Source organism: Cricetulus griseus (genome assembly GCF_003668045.3).
Source record: "Cricetulus griseus strain 17A/GY chromosome 1 unlocalized genomic scaffold, alternate assembly CriGri-PICRH-1.0 chr1_0, whole genome shotgun sequence".
NCBI classification, from domain to species: Eukaryota; Metazoa; Chordata; class Mammalia; order Rodentia; family Cricetidae; genus Cricetulus; species Cricetulus griseus.
In genome coordinates this window covers 113,808,071-113,826,146 of record NW_023276806.1, presented here as the reverse complement: position 1 = coordinate 113,826,146, position 18,076 = coordinate 113,808,071, and the positions used below count along the sequence as shown (strand labels likewise).

At 34.7% G+C, this 18,076-nt stretch overlaps 1 protein-coding gene across 1 annotated transcript in view; it reads left to right on the top strand.

Moving 5' to 3' along the window:
- Positions 1-18,076, top strand: part of Atp11b (ATPase phospholipid transporting 11B (putative)) — a 104,899-nt gene that overhangs the window by 40,020 nt on the left and 46,803 nt on the right. Inside the window, exons 9-17 of the mRNA XM_027391992.2 lie at positions 2,343-2,407; positions 4,174-4,255; positions 9,640-9,790; positions 10,698-10,895; positions 13,696-13,938; positions 14,450-14,625; positions 14,986-15,054; positions 16,468-16,541; positions 16,619-16,722. Coding sequence (XP_027247793.1) covers positions 2,343-2,407; positions 4,174-4,255; positions 9,640-9,790; positions 10,698-10,895; positions 13,696-13,938; positions 14,450-14,625; positions 14,986-15,054; positions 16,468-16,541; positions 16,619-16,722 — 1,162 coding nt within the window. The remainder of the gene's footprint in view (positions 1-2,342; positions 2,408-4,173; positions 4,256-9,639; positions 9,791-10,697; positions 10,896-13,695; positions 13,939-14,449; positions 14,626-14,985; positions 15,055-16,467; positions 16,542-16,618; positions 16,723-18,076) is intronic.

Sequence of the window (18,076 nt, the reverse complement as noted above, 5' to 3'; positions counted from 1 at the left end):
AAAAGTTACAGAGGATTAGGTAAATAAACAGCCTATCATAGGAAAGCATAAAACATGCCACCAGCTAGTAGGTTTTAGCAGCAACAAGTGAAGATGAAACAATCCATGTAATAATATAATAGTACTTATGTAGGTTTATGTATTTGCATTTTTTGATAGTCCTTGGTAACAACTTTTAAATGAAACACTGCAAATTTAACTCAGATGCTTAAACATTTAAGCCATAACACTCAAAGTCAAATGAGTTGGGTTCAGTTCTGTGGTACAGCAAGTGTAGCATGTGTGAAGTCCAGGGTTCAGTCCTCCTACTACAAAAAAGTTTTTTTTTTTTTTTTTTTTTTTTTAAAGATTCATGTTTTACATAATGTTTAGTAAGTGTAATCCCATGGTTGGCTTTCTTTCAAAGTTACCGAGTACCAGCTAAAGTATTTAGTGACCAATTCTGAACTGTTATACTCATTCTTCTGTTTGTTTGTTTTTATTTTGTTTTGTTAGTTGGATCTTTTTTGATCCATTTTCCCAGTATAATTTGGCATCTAAATAAGAGGCTTTGAGTCAGTTTAAAGATTTGTTAATAGGGTGAGATTATATTTTTACTTTTGACCTTACTTTAAAATCAATCTTAGAATTAGCTGTTAAACTTTTATTTTAATCTGGCTTTGCCAACTCTTTTCAAAGGACACATTCATTGTATATTGGCTATATGAAATAAGTCAGTAGCCGAAAGAGTTGAGCATTTTAAAATTAGATCTTCAAGATATGCCATCAAAAATGTCATTATCAGCACCGATTCATATTTTAATAAACATTAGCATAGACACACCTTCAATAAACTTTAATAACAGACACACACACATGATCTCTGATGAATAATGTGACTTGTTTTTATTTCTGTATTGAAATGATGAAAATTTTGTGAATACATTGTCTGAATGGTATTCTAACATTGTGTCTGGTAAAGGAACGTAGCAGTGTGGAACACCCACTCCTGCGTGGCTGAAAGAATGAAGTGTGTTCTTTACTGACACAACTGCAGTTAACTACTGAATTGTCTTTTATTTGGAAGCTGTCATGGTATCCCAGTTTCATATACATTTCTTGTTATTGTTAGAACCAATGCCATGCTAGGGAGTAGAAAAGGGAATGAATGTTGAATGGGCATGTGGTTTCTTTTAATGATGAAGGGATTTTCAGTGAAACAGGTATTTTATAGCTGCTGAGTAGTTAGCTGCCATACTAGTTCTGGGATAGCAGAGATGAGTATTCCCCAAGCAGGACTCTTTAGTAAAACGTACCTGGGAAACATGTCCCAAATGCCTGGCCTTACTGGTTCAGTGCATTTTTTTTTTCTCCACAGTATTTGGGTTTGCTGATATTTTTGTAAATGATTCAGGTTTTATTTGATTTGAATAAATAGTTTTGTATGTTTCAGGAAAACTTAAGGATTCTCAACAAAATAAAGATCTTTTAACTTATCCATGACAAACTCTTAATCTTCCTGCTATTATTAAAAAAATACAATTTCCTTTTTAGTTACTCCTTGTCATTTTATATCTCCTTTATGGAGAGAAATTCAAACAGCAAGAAGGCCTGTACCTGAGAAGTGTGCAGTATAAGTAGTCAGCTAGTGTTTTGTAATCTTGCCAAAAAACACTAACATATTTTGTGCATTATATTTTGTAATATAATTTTAATTATGCAGACTCATGCATTTATATTGTGCAGCTCTCATGATAATTTTATGTTTGCACTGATAGTTAATTTTGCTAACAAAATTTAAATTTTGTCTTCTGCTAAGTTTTCTTAAATCACTGCTTAATTTTTAATCTTATTTTTGTGTTTAAATTTTTTTACATTGGTGGCTTTTTGAGTTTATTTAAATGTATACTTTTATTTTTAAGTCACAAGCCTTAACTTAAAACTTTTACTGTTAATGCGTATAGCTGTTTTGCCAGCATGTGTCTGTGCACCACTTAAGTGCCTAGTGCCTACAGAGGTCAGAAGTGGATGTCGGATCCCTTGGAACTGGAGTTACAGATGGTTGTGAGCTGCCATATCAGTGCTGGGAATCAAACTGGGATCCTTTGGAAAAACAGCCAGCTTTCTTAATTGCTGAGCGATCTCTTTAGCCCTGCCATTAATCTTAAAATGACTGAAATGCTAAAGCTGATGTTGTTTGTTATAGTAACACTATTAGCCCAGGAAGTATTGTAGTAGCTGGTATTTTGATTTTATGTGAAAATTGTTGTAACTGTAGTTTAAGTACCACTGACTGAAGATGCCTTTTAATTGAATTGAAAATTTAATATATTTAGTGCCTTTTGGGTTTCTTTTTTCTTTAGACCTCTGGGACCAGAGAGTCTCTTGCTTCGTGGAGCCAGATTAAAAAATACAAAAGAAATTTTTGGTTTGTACATACTTAAGTTTTTTTAATTGCTTGTATGGTTTGTATTTGTGCTTTATATGAAGTTTTGCTCTTATTTTGAGGTGCTTGGTACTGAACTCAGGGTCTAACACACAGTAGGCATGCACATTGTATAGCACTAAACAGCATCCCCATCCTCTGTAAAGCAGCTTTAAAAGAATAGCATTTCATGGTCATTTGCACAATATTACTTTATTCAATGTAATATATGATAATTTTCTTTTAAAGTTTGTTTTAATATTGTTTTGTTGTTGATCTTTCCTTTTGAGTAGTGCTAGAGTCTCTTACTGTGTTTATGGATTCTTGTGAAGCTGAGTACTAAGAAAATGACTAGTGTACTTCAAGAAACTTGGATACAAGTCAATGCTTTTCAGTATCATGGTGGTAGACCACACTTCATCAATTCTGTTATGGTTATTCTTCAATTGAATTAATAACTGCAGACTCATTCATTCACACATTTGTATATCCAATAAATTCTTACTGAGCTCTGAATGTGGAGCCAGTACTACTGGGGACACACACTTTATTTCTCAAAAGGAAGAGCTTTAATGGTGTTCTTGCCTTGTAGAAACCAGGCATAAAGGGCCTCAGATTATATTCTCCCTTTCATTTGAAATACTTCACATGGGTATATCCATAATGATGACGTACTAAGTGACTTCCATGGGTAGAGAATAGAAAGCAGGATAGATATTTAATGGGTCCAGCATTTTTTTTTAAAAAAGTGGTTAAAGTATTCTCTAGTTAGATAGAAGAGATGAATTCACTAAAGTGTGAATGTGTTATCACCACTGAACTATACATATTAAATGGTTAGGTGGTAAATTGTATGTTACATGTATTTTGCTACCATTTTTTAAAAATTATAGCAGTTCTGATGTCAGAAACCAGAGTAAACCTCCATGGTTTTTAAATTTTCTACTGGGACACTGAATCTTATATGACTTTGCAGGAATAATACTTTTTGTTCTTATTACTTTAAAGTAGGGATCCACATTATTTAGTTTTAGAAGCATTTGGGTCTTTGAATGCTTTTAGCATAGTCTACTGTTTGCCTCAGCATCCTGTTCTCTGTTGTTTCATTCTGAGGTTTTTTTGTTTTGTTTTGTTTTCAAATTGCATGGTTTTAGTGCCATTTTTCATTTTGATTTTTATCTTAAAAATTCCAGGTCAGATGCTTACTAAAAGGGCACAATTGGTTGGTCCTATGTTATTTCTTTACTTTTACTATTTAGGAATTTGAAGCAACATTTAAAGTTTTATCTTGACTAATTTGTTTTAGTCCCTAGTTTTAGTCCCACTACTATGACCACACTCTCTCATCTCAGAGTCTCACACAGCATTTCTTTGTGCTTCATTCGTTTACTCTGAAAGACATTGATATTCTTCAGTACCTAAGGAATGACATGTAGGCTCCAGATTCTGGCATTCTGGGTCTTTAGCCTGAGTTTCAGTTTAACAGAAGTGTTTTTGTGTTTTTACTGTTACTAATACCATTAACACCATATGCAATGGTCACCTATTATTCCTACCCTCCTATTCCATTAGTGTCAACTCTTAATACCTTTCATCCAAATATTTGTTACTGAGAAACAAGACTACATGCAGGTTGAATGCCTAGATCACCAAAATTTTAAGCTTAGCAGGTCTGTAAAAGCTGTGAAAAGACTCAAGACAAAGCCAAATTATACAAACTGAGACAGTGCTAGTGATAGTGCATTTAAAATAGCAGTTTTATTTTCTAGGTGTGGCTGTATACACTGGAATGGAAACTAAGATGGCATTAAATTACAAGAGCAAGTCACAGAAACGATCTGCAGTAGAAAAGTAAGAAAACTCTTATATAATTATATGTGCGTCTTACTCATATGTGTATGCTACATATAATAATAGATATTTCAGGAGCTGGAGAGGTGACTCAGTGGTTAAGAGCACTGCTGCTCTTCCAGAGGACCCAGGTTTGGTTCCCTACACCCACATGGTGGCTCACAACCATTTGTAACTCCAGTTTCAAGGGATCACCATGGGCATTAAGTATACACACAATGCAGTTACATACATGCAGGCAAAATACCCATATACATAAAATTAAAATTAAAAATAAACAAATTCTTTAAAATTTATTTCATATTATATACACATAATGATATTCTTTTGGATAATGATAATGTCTATGCTTTGTATAGTTAGCATTTTATATATACTTAGTAAGTACTATTAGTAAATACTAAAATATGGCTAAAAATAGTGTAGAGTATGAGGCGGTAAGTAGCTCTGAGTAAAATACTTACTGTACAAGCATTAGGACCTGAGTTCCTATCTTTATCACTCACATAGAAAGCTGGTTGTGGTAGCATGGACCTATAACTTGCTGGATAGAGACAGGGAGATCCCAGGGGCTTGCCAGTCAGCCATTCTAGCAGAAATCGTGAACTCTGAATTTAGTATGAAACCATGTCTCAAAATATAAAGTGCAGATCAAGAGAGGAACATACCAACCTTAGACTTCTGCATAATGCATATCTGTTTATGTAGGCATGCAAAACCACATACAGGCACACACACCCAAGCACACGAGTAATGCTGAACAATGCGTGGTGAGGACACCCCAGTAATCCTAATACTTGGAAGGAAGGCAAAGACAGGAAAATCATGAGTTTGAGGCTACCCTGGGCTACTGGTAATAAAAAGTGACCAAAAGCAGGTCAAATTGGCAGTGAGCCCAATCCTGAAGACAAATGGAGGGACATAGAAGAAATAAGATGGGAAAAACGTTTTCTTTACTGGGTTGAAATGTCAGAGGACAAAGTTTAAAGCTAGAAGAGAATGTAGAAAGTTAGGGGAAAATAGGTAAGACATCATAGGAAATAATGGACTTGACTTGAAAATGTGTATGTAAAAGCTGCCCAGATTTTCTTGTATGACTGATAAAACTATAGGTGCAAGTTGGCAAGAAACAAACAATAGAATTCAGAGAATGCTGGAAAAAGAGAGAGAGAATTTTACTTTGACCAATTGCAGTGACATTAGGTGCTTAAAGTTAACTGCCCGATAGAACAAAAATCAGCAGTCTTTTGAGGAATGTGGAAAGCTATAAACTCTGAAACCCATTATTTATAATACCTGGGGGAACTTTTGAATAAACGTGAGGGAGCAGAGAGCTTTTTCTAATAAGAGGGCATGTACCAGGCCATGGGCTAAGTCTCCAGCATCCAAAAGTGATGATTGAATTAAATATGAAACAGAATTATAAAGACTTTAATCATAGAAATCTCTAGGATCTGGACTTAACCAAATAATTGCTAGACAAAAAGCATAACTCCTGAATAAAGAAATTAAATTAAACTTCATCTAAGTTAAAAATCCTCTCAACCCTCTTGAAAGTATGAAGACAAGTTACAGACTGGGAGAAAATATTAGCAAACCACAAACTTAAATCAAATAGTAACACAAACATTCAGTTAGATGTAACCAAAAGCATGAATCATACTTCATCAAAGGAGCTGTAGGTGTCAGGTGAACAGATAGAGATGTTCTGTCAACATCATTGTCTATTAGAGAATATCATATCACAACCACAGTGAGGTTAGCTCACCATTTAAGGAACAAGACTAAATAAAAGAGTAGAAATAATAAGTGCTAGCAGGAAGTGGAGAAATAAGATCCCATACATTATTGGTAAGAATGTCAGATGATGGTTTTCCCATTTGGAAGATAATTTTGCAGTTTCTTTCCCTAGCAGCTTTATTTATTACAGCAAAAGTCTGGAAAACAACCCATTGTTCATACATGGGTAATAGTTGAACAGAAAGTCTGGTACAGCTATGACATAGCACACTATTCAGCAAGAAAAAGGAGTTATATTACATGCATATATATATATATAATCCAGAACGAGCTACAAAATTGTGTACTTGGTGGAAAAGCCAAGTTCAAAGATTATATAACTATGTTTCCAGTTGTAGAACGTTTTCAAAATTGTAAAACTATATATAGATTGGGGATGGATTATTGCTGCCAGGGGACAGATTTAGTATGGGATGAGTGAAAATATGAGGAGTAATGGGAGCTGGAGAGTTGGCTCAGTGGTTAAGAATACTTGTTGATATTGCAGAGGACTTGGGTTTGGTTCCTGGCACCCACATGGTGGCTCACAACCATTTTTCATTCTAGTTCTAGGGGATCTGACACCTTCTTCTGAACTCCATGGACATTAGGCACACATGTGGTGTACATACATAATATGCATGCAAAACACTCATACACATAAAAGTTTTTTATTTTATGTTTTTGAGGCAGAGTCCATGTAGCCCTGGATAACCTGGAACGTACTATACAGACTAGGCTGACCTTAACTCTCAGAAATCTCTCTGCCTTCTAAGTACTGGGGTTAAAGGCATGTGCTACAATGCTGGTCCTTAAATAAATACATTATTAAAAGTGACGATGGGACAGTTCTTTATAATGGCAATTAATCTGTATGTGGAATTAATTTCATACCAGTAAGAAGAGGTTTTATAAATTTCAATCTTAATCACATCTAATTTCCTGGAATATCCCAATGTTACTTTCCTGGTTCTGATACCGTGTCACAGCTGCATAAGATGCCAACATTGAATTGGGGATGTAGCCCAGTGGTAGAGTACATGGCATAGCATAAGCCTCCGGGTGTGTTCCCTTTCATTACTCTTTAAAAAGGTGGGGAGGGGGCAGGAACTGGAGAAAATACTAAGAGTTTAGGGAACTCTTTGTTCTGATTTTACAGCTTTCTGTGAGTCTGTAATTTCAAATATTACAAGTCAAGAAGTTCTTTAAAAAGCTATTCATGAAATGGCAAGATAAAAGAACCACAGAAAAAATTAAATGGGTAATTGGAATGGAAGAGAGTATAATTGAAATAAGAATGGTAGCATGTTGACAGTTGTTGAAGCTATGTGGTGCACATGAAGATTCATTATTGTGTTTATATGTTTGAAGTTTATTTGTTTATTGAGAATGCCTCTTTTTAAACTAGACATATATGTACTTACCTATTGAGTCCATTTAGTGTTGCCTGTATGTACATGTGTGCAGGACTGACCATTTGTGACTCGATAACCTATATTGGAGCCTAGCTCTGCAAGTAACTGATTCTCTCCTCTCAACAGCCATTGACCAGCTATAACTCTTCACTTAGGAGCAGAGCCATATGGAACTTTCCTCATCCATGTTGAATGTCAACTAATGTTATTATGCAGTCTTGTTGAGGCAATCATATTGTTGAGAGCTCATGGGTGCATTTTCCATGTCATGTCTTGAGGCCACTTTCTAGCAGCAGACATCCTGGTCCCCTGGCTCTTAGAAAATTTCCACCCCTGCTTCATTGTTCCCTGAGCCTTACGTATAGAGATCAGCTTGTAGATGTATCAGTTGATGTAATTATGAATCTTTGTAGTAGTCTGAAGTTTTTGGTGATAAAACATTTCTTCATATCAAATATATGTTTTCAAATTTAAGATTTTAAATTTAAAGTTGAATCTGTTTGCTTCAGCAGTACCTACTCAGTATTGTAGCAGTATACAGGTGAGACTAGCATCAAAACCTTAAGGAGTCCATACTTTTGAGAATTGAAACATAAAATAGAAAGCTTGTTATAATAATAGACATGGAGGAGGGAGTATCTCTGAGTTAATACCATCACAATCAGAATTTGCCAGAGTATTACTATTTATAAAAAGTTCACCAGGGTTTTACTATAAAGTCTTACTCATGAACTGTAAGACATTTTGAAACTATTTACTGATTTCTGCTTGAGAAAACTCAGCCTATAAATATATATTAGATGTATATCTGTTATGTGTTAGGTTTTCTGAGACACAATTCTTCCCCCTTTAGACTTTCCAGTTCAACAGTGAAAAATTAGATAATATTAAGACTTTGGTTCTGGACACTCTTGTTTTCACGTTTTTGTGTTTAAGGTCTATCTTTAGTAAAATCTTTAATAAATATCTTTAATAAAATCTCCAGATTTTCTTTTATACTGGCTAGTCTTGAATTATTTTTAGTGTCAAAGCCAAGAATCCCACTTTGGCCTGATTTAATGTCCCTCACAGATAGAGGAAACTCCTCAGAATGCTAAGGGCAATGATTTGGAGTAGTTGTCTCACTGCTGATAGTTGGGACTGTGATACTAATTTCAAATTAAATAAGAGAATGTTGAATATAAACTAAAGCAATTAAGACAAGAAGGAGAGGTTTTTCAATTAAACATTTGAAAATAGAGTGAGGGGTTGGGAATTTAGTTCAATGTTGTAATGCTCACATAGAAAGTGCTGTGTCTTGGTTTGATTCCAGACACTCCACCCACATACCATAATAGTAGTAGTAGTAGTAGTAGTAGTAGTAGTAGTAGTAGTAGTATTGATGATAGGTTTAATATAATATAATGTATTCAAGAAGGAGAGTGTCTCATGAAGATGTAGGCAAAAACACAATGTCTTAAGTTGTTTACTTTTCTGCTTAAGGAACTTCCTTGCAGTTTGGAATGTCTCTGTCTCAAAGTAAACTGTCACCCAACACTGTCTCACAGCAGATGTCCTGGTCCTCTGGCTCTGAAAATTTTTTCTACCTTCTGAGATGTTTCCCTGAGCTTTAGACATAGGAGTTTTGTTGTGGTTAGACGTGTGGAGCTGGCCATCTCATGGTCATTTGCTCTTTGCATTTTGACCAGTTATGGATTTCTGTTACTCTCTCTGTCTGCTGCAAAAGAAGCTTTTTGGTGAGAGGTGAGAGCTACACTTACCTGTACATATAAAGATAGGTATTTAGAATGAAACTGGAAATAATACTGGTTTAGAAAATGGTAGTAGTAGGTTCTTATCTAGGGTTCATGACCTCATTAGCTACAGATGGCAATGTCTAAAGTACCAGATATGAATTCCCTCCTGTTGAGCAGGCCGTAAGTCCAATTAGATGGTTGCTGATAACCCCCAAGATAGAAGTGCCACCATTGTACTTTAGCATATATCTTGCTGTCTGTATGATTCATAGGCTTTACAACTGGGTTGCTGGTAATTATGTTTTATTTAATAGTCATTACAAAAAAATAAAGACCATCTTTAAAAAAGCTATAATAAAATATTATATATTTTGGTATGCTTAATATATGTATTATTTCTAAGCAAATGAATGTAGAATATACTGATATGTTTATGTTCTTTTTCTTGCTTTAGATCAATGAACACATTTTTAATAATTTATCTAATAATCCTTATTTCTGAGGCCATCATTAGTACTATCTTGAAATATACCTGGCAAGCTGAAGAAAAATGGGATGAACCTTGGTATAACCAAAAAACAGAACATCAAAGAAATAGTAGTAAGGTATTATGTATTATTCGTAATTCAGCTTTATGGAAACTTTGGGGATAGTTGATGATTTGATGGAAAGGACCACTGTGATCGTATCACAACATTGGTATTGACAAGATGTCTTTGCAGAAGAGCAATCAATGTGTTAGCAGTGGTGTACTTTCTCTAGTTTAGGGACTGAACGTTTTTGTGTGTTCCTAGTAGCGTTTGGCTTGAATAATTAGATCACAAAAATTTATATGTCAGTACATGTGCATTCCACTTCAGTATTACAAATTCAGGGGTTTAAAAATAATTTATTATACCTTATAAATCTTAACGGTTTTGATATACCAAGATATATGCAATTTTGGTAAATAATTATTCTTTAAATTTCCATCTAAATTAAAATGTACGCAGTAGAGAACATTTAATCTCAGGAGATAACAAAGCAGATCAGTATAGGACCCTGTTACCGGTATCATTTATATTCTGCAGAGTGCATATTGAAAGACAGCTCTGCTGTGCTATTGCTATAATCTATCCATGTAGTCTGTGTTCTTCAGTTCTGTTCCTTAACCATTCTCCCTAGAAATTGCGTTCCAGTATGGTTTAGGTTGTGCTCATGTCTTAGTCACCCATGACCTTTGAAGAGTAGTAGGATGGCTAGCACACTACACAGAGGCTGGTTATAATTTGGTGTTTTCATTCGTCATGCCAGCTAACTTCCGAAAAGTAACAAATTGAGCTGTGGGAATTTAACCTTTACCTTAAGCAGTAATTTAAGTAAACAGAGGAAATGCAGTATTAAAATAGTTTAAGGAATTTCAAGTCATGATATTAGTTTACCTAAGAATATAGTTGATACTTTAGACAAGAACTTTCTGATAATTCTCATGTATTTTGTCATCAAATAATCATCTCTTTCTCTTTTTTCTAGATCCTGAGATTTATTTCTGATTTCCTTGCTTTTTTGGTACTCTACAATTTCATCATTCCAATTTCTCTGTATGTGACAGTTGAAATGCAGAAATTTCTTGGATCATTTTTTATTGGCTGGGATCTTGATCTGTATCATGAAGAGTCAGATCAAAAAGCTCAAGTCAATACTTCTGACCTGAATGAAGAGCTTGGACAGGTGAAGATGATCCTGATATTTTCTTTCTATCAGAGAATTACATGTAAAGAGACTGATAATAGAAAATATTACAAAGCTTATACCAAAACACCTTTTACATTGCTTCAGCTAATTCTTATTCCCATGTTATTTCTTAATGTCTTTTTCCATTATTTATCAGTATATTTCTTTATGATATTTTATCATGATTTGAAATTTTTAGACATTACCAATTATGGAATTTAAAGCTATAACTGGGGCTAGAGAGATGACTCAAGAGGTCAAGAGTGCTTACTTTCAGGGGACTTCAGTTCAGTTCCCAGCATTCACATTGGGTATGAATTCAAATTCAAAACTACTTCTACTTCCAGCTCCAGGAGATCTAATGCCATTGGCCTCTAAAAACACCTTTACTCATGTCACTACCCACATAGAGACACACGGGCAAGCATATCATTAAATAAAATAAAATAAATATTAAAAGTGGCGGGCAACTATTTCTTTACCATTTTGTACACATATGCCAAAACTTGCCCACTTTGCCTACTCTGGTGGTGTTACAATTTGACATCTAATAAATACTTGTATTATGACTCATAATATTGTTTCCAAACTCTTACTTCCTCATTTGTTCTTCATAATACTATCATTATATTTTCTTTATGCATTTTATTTCCCCTGGGGCTAATGCTGTTTCTTTACTTGCTTAGTTTTATACTCCTCAAACAAGTCTTTATAAATACATTCACCATCTCTGTCTGTATTCAAACGTGACAGTTTATCTAGGATCTGCCCACCCCAACCCCAGGTGTAGTTTATTGGCCTTTTTTGTTTTCTTTTTGAGATGGGGCCCCATTTCTTGCTGCCCAAGCTATGCTTAAACTTCTGAGCTGATCTAAGTGTAGTGTCACACACCTTTAATACCAGCATTTGGGAGACAGAGGCAGGTAGATCTCTGTGAGTTCAAGGCCAACCTGTTCTCCATAGTGAGTTCCAAGATAGCTAGAGCTCTACATAGTGAGACCCTGTCTCAACAAAACAAAACAAAACAAAACAAAACACCCCTGAGCTCAAGTGATTTTCCTGTCTCAGCCTTCCCAATAGCTAAGACTACATGGGTAGACTGATATTGGGCCCCATGTAATACGTTATTATTTTACATAGTAGACTTTCTATGTCTCAAGTGTTGTAGTTACCTTTATTGTCCCCTAGAGTATGAACCTTAAAATACAATTTCTTATCCCTCTTTATTTCTTGGTTAGAACAATTATCTCACTTTAATTCTTTGATTTTGCACATTGATCTTTTATCCTGGAATCTCACTGAACTTAATTAGTGCTAATAGATTTTTTTAAGTGGATTCCCTTGGATGCAAGGTCTTTTGATATGAAAATGGAGATAACTTTGTCTCTTTTTCTTCCAAGTCAGGATAATTTCCTTCTTTTTCCTAACTAGAAATTTCAGTACAATGTTGAATAAAACATATGAGAACAGACAACTTTGTCTTATATCTCGGTTGATAAGAGGAAATCACTCAGTGTGATATTACCAAGTTTTGAAGAAGCTTTTATCATAGTATGTTGTGTTTTTGTCATAAAGAGTATTGAATTTTTATCAAGTGATTTTTCTGTATTTGTTAAGATGGTCATTTTATTAATAGAATAAAGGACATGTTTCAATCTGGTAATTTGTGTATAACAAGTATAATGATTGGATTCCTGAGATATCTCATATACTTAATGATAAGCAATCCTTTGTATATATTTTTGGACTTAGTATACATTATGTGCATATATATTCATGAGAAATACTAGTCTGTAGTTTGTTTTTGCTTTTCTTGTGATGGCTGTCTTCCTTTCCTTTTTTTTAGTTGTATTTTTGTTTTGTATACATGTGTACTTGTGCATATTTATTGTGTATGTGTGTGTCTGTGAGAGAGATGTTGGGGGATGCATTCTGTTTGCATATGCGTAGAGGCCAGTGAGGGTCCTTCCCTGTCAATCTCTACTTTGTTCCTTTTGAGACAAAACTTTTCCATGAACCTGTAGCTTGAATTTTTCAGCTGGTTGGCAGTCAGCAGCAAGCCCCATTGATCTTCCCTGCCTCTCTCGGTGCATGGGCTCTATTCTTGTTGGAGCAGCAGTTGTTCTTCTCTCCAGCCCCACTGCCTCTCTTTTTAAATGACTTCTCTCACATCATTACAGTAACCAAATCCTCACCATAATTTTGTTATCAACTTCACTGTTGTATCCTTCTCTTTCAGAGTTAATTTTCTTGGATCAGCTCCCAAGAGTAATGAAATAATTTTCTCACATATTTTTTTAAAACACATTATTTTAAACATTTTTTTCACTGTATTTGTTTCCTGCCCTCAGTTTTAACTTCTCTGTCCTTTATTGACTACTCATCTCTAATGTCTTGTGTCGTTGTCATTATTTTGTTCCTTTTCCTGTATTTATACCATCTGTCCTGGCAGCTATTCACTTTCTGGGTTAGTAAGCATCCCTTCTGCCCTAACTTCAATGATGAGTGTCAAATCATACTATTTTAAATGTAGCTTGACCAAGAGATAGACATGAAATATCTTATACCATATTCTTAGTCACCTCTACAAATTAACATGTACCAAAAAATGTATGTAAATTTTGAATATTTTTATTGTTTTATTTTCATTACATCAATAATAACTTCATAGACTGTACGACCCTCAGCCTTGGTATATTGATGTTAATAGACTAGACTTTAGAAAACAGGAGAAAGGTTTTCTTGTTCAGTACTAACCCATGACCACAAAGGTTTCTTTTGTTTTCTGTTTCTCTAGGTGGAATATGTGTTTACAGATAAAACTGGAACACTGACAGAAAATGAGATGCAATTTCGAGAATGTTCAATTAATGGCATGAAATACCAAGAAATCAATGGTAGACTTGTACCTGAAGGACCAACCCCAGACTCCACAGAAGGAAGCTTACCTTACCTTGGTAGTTTATCCCATCTCAACAACTCAGCACATGTCACAGCCAGTTCTTCTTTTAGAACCAGTCCTGAAAGAGATACTGAAACAGTAAGCAATTTTCAAATTAGTCATTATGGCATTCCTATGAATTAATTCTCTTCAATAGATGGACTCAAGAAATTCCTATCAGTGAAGCAAGAAGTACGTATTTGAAATAGATGTCTTGATTTAGCATCACAAAATAATATTCTGAGACTGTAGTTCCAGCCCAGTTTAGCTTGTCTTTATTAAGCATCTTAAATGCCTTGCCTTATTAGTTAGTAAATGCTGTTATTGCCTTGAAGTGAAAGAGAGAAATAGTACATATTTTCTTATGTCTAAGAACTTACTTCTTCACAAGACCATAGTCTTCCTAGCTTGCAGTTTGTTTAGACTTTCTAAATAGATGCAGTTATACCAAAGGCTCCTAAAATAATATGAAATTGAAATCCAAAATTTGCAGCTCTTACTCAGGTATTCCAGGTCATTAGCACTCTTGTTTTAGCTCTCCGGGTCTTATGTCTGGTTTCCTACATGGTGTTGGGAATGTGCTTTAATCATGAATGTTATATTTCTACAGATCAAAGAACATGACCTCTTCTTTAAAGCAGTCAGTCTTTGCCATACTGTACAGATCAGCAATGTTCAAACTGATGGCATTGGTGATGGTCCCTGGCAGTCCAACCTAGCACCTACACAGCTGGAGTACTATGCATCTTCACCAGATGAAAAGGCTCTTGTGGAAGCTGCAGCAAGGTGATTGGGCCTGATTTTTCTGATCCTTGAGGAATACTCTTGAAATAAATGTTAGAACATTAGGAAACTGTCATATAAAATTCTCAAATGTAAATTTAAATTTTTGTAATGAGCTTTTAAAAAGTATTCAGTATGAATTTTTTGTGATAAAACTTGTAAAAATACTTTGCTTTGTTTTGGGTAAAGTCTGACCGGTCAAGTTCTTAAGAATAGTGTAATATTATTCAAAGGGAGTACTGTAAATACATCTTAAACTTTTAATTAATGTACCTTTGTTCAAACCAATTTATAATGGTATAGTGTGAAATATCAAATATCTTCCTTTAAATATTGTTAATTCTCGGTTCCTCTTATTCCTAGAGCTGGTATTATATTTGTAGGCATTTCTGAAGAAACTATGGAAGTTAAAGTACTTGGAAGACTGGAAAGGTAAATTCTTCCAAATATGTTATAGTCCATACTAAATATAAGTATAGAATAATAATCAGCAAATTATGGCATATAGTCCAGTTCTGTCCTACAGTCTGTTTCTGTATATAGTTTATGAGGTATGTCGGATTGCATTTGGAGTTGTTTAAAAAAGAAAAGGAGTAAGGGAGAGAAGCAGAAAGATTAAAATAGTTCTGGTAGTATGGAGGCTATATCCAGATGATCACACGTTAAAGACCTGCCTAGGCACTAGAGTGAGGCTAGCCCAAGAAACTTAGTAAGACCCTGTCTCAAATTAAAAAGGAAAGAAAGGCTGGGGATAAAGTTTAATAGTAGAACACTTCCCTTGCATGCAAGAATATGTCTTAATATACAGCAGGTGTATAGCCTTTAATGTCTAAAATACTATCTGATTCTCTATGTAAAATACTTGCTAACCTTTTCTCTAGAATAATTCAATATTATATTGTATCTCATCATAATTACAACAGTATGCTGTATTTTAGTATACTGTTTACTAATATGCTAATATACGTATATTAAACACTTGGGTTGAGATTCCATAGGTCGTTAGATGAAGAAAGCTTCCTTTTTTTAATCTTTTGTTTTTGTAGTACTGGGGATCAAAACCAGTGTCTCAGGAATGTTGGGCAAATGCTGTGCCATAAACTATACCCCAGCACAAGTTCCCTTGTGATGTCCATGAATTGATGCTCAAGCATTCAGAAATACCAGTCTACTCATCCTTTTCCTACTATATTTAAGTTAGTCTGTGCCTGTTGCTTGTGTACATCAATCCTTGCTGTGCCTTTCCATACTAAAGAAATAAGACTCATTCTGAAGCTATTTTCATGAGGGAACCTGGTGTCAACTTAGAACACTCATTACTTACATATCACTATAGCATTCTTTCCTGGGAGTTTTTTCAAGCCCCATATTAGTTATCCTCATAAGTTTTTGCTCAGTTCTCTAAAGAGGCATTTGCTCCCCTATCCTCTACCCTTATACCTGCCCCAGGTTCAGAATCATTGCTGCCAAACCTCTAAGACTGCATAAAAGTTGAATTGGTAAGATGTTCTAGGAAAGGAAATGATTGTGAATCAGCCAACTGGGCAGAGCTGGGCTCCAGTCCTTCTCTACTGCATACCACCTTGTTGAACATTAATCTCTCTAGTAGTCTTCATTTTGGCATCTGTGAAAGTTAAATGACCCAAGGTCTCTAAAATACATGTTAGTTGTTGAGAACTTAATGCCATCTCCCTTGTGTCTAGTACTGTTATTGATAATTTAGAGCCTATACTCATGTTAATGCAGTTCTAGTTTCTTACTTTATACTTGTGTTTTATCTTTTATTCTTTGCAAATATTCACATTATTACTCTAAAAATTAAGGATTATCTTTCTTAATTTTTAGGTACAAATTGCTTCATATTCTGGAATTTGATTCAGATCGTAGAAGAATGAGTGTAATTGTTCAGGCACCTTCAGGTAACCAATCTAAACTTTTATAAATATATGTTTACCTAATATTAAGCTTGATAACTAGTTATTTTTTTCCCTTTTAGGTGAGAAGCTCTTATTTGCTAAAGGAGCAGAATCTTCAATTCTTCCTAAATGTATAGGTGGAGAAATAGCAAAAACCAGAATTCATGTAGATGAATTTGCTTTGGTAAGTATAAATAACTGTTATAAAAAAGAATAAAAAACAAACTTGAAAAATGTATTTGTGAAACAGTTGAGGTTTTGTCTTTTTAATAGATTATCCAAATTTGGGGAATTCTGTAATTCTTAGTTCTTTTGCATTAAAGAACTAATTCATGTGGATAAATTTGCTTTGTAAGTATAGATAACTATTATTAAAAAAAGAATAAAAAACAAACTTGAAAAATATATTTGTGAAACAGCTGAGGTTTTGTCTTTTTAATAGATTATCCAAGTTTGGGGAATTCTGTAATTCTTAGTTCTTTTCCATTCAATGTTGGCTCTTTATTCTTGTTGTGAAATGATTTTTTAATCTGGTAACATGTAACTCTCTTCCAACCTGTTGTAGAAGGGACTTCTGGTTGTGTGTACCACACAAACTGTGCCCTTAATGAACATGAGTATTTCGGACTTAGAGTGAGGCACAAATCCTTGGGGTTTATCTCTGAATGGCTGTATCCCTATTCTTTCTCTTTTCCTCTCCTCATTCCTGCCCTCCCTCTCCTTTCCTTCTCCTTGCTCTCTGTTTATCCTGGGCCAGTGGTGTGAAGGCAGAAACCAGACAAAGCTTGAGCCCAGAAATTCAAGAGCAACTGGGACAACTTCATTGGACCCTGACTTAAAGAAAAAAAAAATGAAGGTGTGGCTCAGTGGTAGAGGACATACTAACTAGCATGACAGAAAGGGCTTAGTAAAAGAGTATGAAGTTATTTCAGGGATATGGAGAAACCAGAGATTGTATACATTATATAAGTCATGTAGCCTTTGAATAGTTTAGAAATTCTTCAAAAGGTAAAAATTAAGTTTATCTGATCTAGCTGTATACCTGGGTGTACATCAAAGAGAAAGGAAAAGATATATCCACACATGATCTAATATATGGATGCTCAAAGCCTAAGTGCCCAACTGATGAATGGTTAAAATATGATACAGCCTTGTAATGGAATATTACTTAGTCATTAAGAGAAATGAAGTATGCTACAACATGGATGAACATTGAAGAGATTGCTAAAAGAAGCCAACCACGAAAGACTATACATTATATTTATATAAAAGATCCTGGATAGGCAAATTCATAGAAAACAGGTGAAGTAGCCAAAGGCTACTGGACAAAAAGATGAGAAGGGAGTGTGTGCTAATGGATAGGGAATCTCTGGGGGGTGAAATACTCTGGTAGTGGTGATGATCAATGTTGTGAGTATACTAAAAACATTGCATGACACTCTTTAAGAGAGTTAATTTTATGTAATGGGACTTTAATTTAAGAGGAAAGCTATAGGAGCCTCATCCAAAAGCAGAAAACTTGAATTCCAGATGTCTCA